The following is a 1,174-nucleotide window of genomic DNA, read 5'->3' as shown; positions in this document are numbered from 1 at the left end:
CACCGGGAGGATGAGGAGTCAGAGGTCGGGCTCCAGCCTGGGGAGCACCGGGAGGATGAGAAGTCAGAGGTCGGGCTCCAGCCTGGGGAGGATCGGGAGGGTGAGGAGCCGGAGGTCGGGCGCCAGCCTGGGGAGCACCGGGAGGATGAGATTCCCGAACGAGGAGTCCTGGGTGATGAAGAAGCCGGAGGAGTGGATGTGGGCGTGCTGCAGGGCGGCCTTCTGCTGGGCGGCGATGTGCTGCTGCTCCGCGCTGTCCCTTGCCTCCTTCAGGCTGCTCCGGGCAGACATGGGGATGTTGGCTCCGGGGTTGTTCATGGACTGGCTCTGCATCAGCCGCCTCTTCTCCTTGTCCAGCTCTGCCAAGATGGCCACACGAGTCTTGTTCGGGAAGCCTTGTCCGGGAGGGGTGGCAGCCATTACGGCTTAATAACAACCGACGGATGGAGCTTACGAGATTAAAGTTGCTTTTAACGCGTCCTTTGGTCGCGGTATAAATTCCGGAGGGATGCTTTTACTTTTACATGTTCAATTTAGTAAATACATGTTGGAGCTTTGGGGTTTCGGAGGGTTTTTTTGTTTTTTTTTAAGAGGACGTAAAGACTTCCGGTTTAAGAGCAGATTTTCACAATAAAAGCCAGCTTTTCAGTGCGCTCATTAATAACTAAAGATTAAGTCAATGGGTTGTAATATAGCTTGTATAAAAGGTTTTTATTTGCTTAAGTGAGATTTTTTAACAAAATTTTCTAATCTACCATTAAAATTACTACTAATATTATATTTTCAACTTTCCAGTACAACATATTGTGTATTATCATGACTGTTATCTTTATGGTGCAATGTTTGTGTTTCTAACACCCTTTTTGATTTACCACAAAAAAGATAATTTCCACAGTTACAAAAATATACACTGATGATAAATTTTAAAAAGCGTTGTCGGAATTGATATAAAGCACATTAAAAGGGCGTGCAAAATGCTCTTTTTTTATTCAGCACACACGATTTATTTTATATAAAAAAAAAGAAAACTGCACAATTATTAATTATTTAAATCAGTTTTATAAAAAGTTGTGTTTTAAAACAGTAGAAGAATAACATGAACTCTCCGGATGGATGGATGGATGGATGGATGGATGGATGGATGGATGGATGGATGGATGGATGGATGGATGGA

The 1,174-nt window shown here is 44.0% G+C and overlaps 1 protein-coding gene across 1 annotated transcript; it reads right to left on the bottom strand.

Annotated features, from left to right (window-relative positions):
- Positions 1-31: 31 nt before the first annotated feature.
- On the bottom strand, positions 32-582 carry inip (INTS3 and NABP interacting protein). Its single transcript, XM_015387173.1, has one exon. The coding sequence runs from the start codon at positions 418-420 to the stop codon at positions 64-66; it is 357 nt and encodes a 118-aa protein (XP_015242659.1). The 5' UTR covers positions 421-582; the 3' UTR covers positions 32-63.
- Positions 583-1,174: the final 592 nt, after the last annotated feature.

The sequence above is a fragment of the Cyprinodon variegatus genome, unplaced genomic scaffold, assembly GCF_000732505.1.
Source record: "Cyprinodon variegatus isolate N-32 unplaced genomic scaffold, C_variegatus-1.0 Scaffold387, whole genome shotgun sequence".
Lineage (NCBI taxonomy): Eukaryota > Metazoa > Chordata > Actinopteri > Cyprinodontiformes > Cyprinodontidae > Cyprinodon > Cyprinodon variegatus.
The sequence above is the reverse complement of the archived record's forward strand: the minus strand, read 5'-3'. Positions and strand labels throughout refer to the sequence as shown.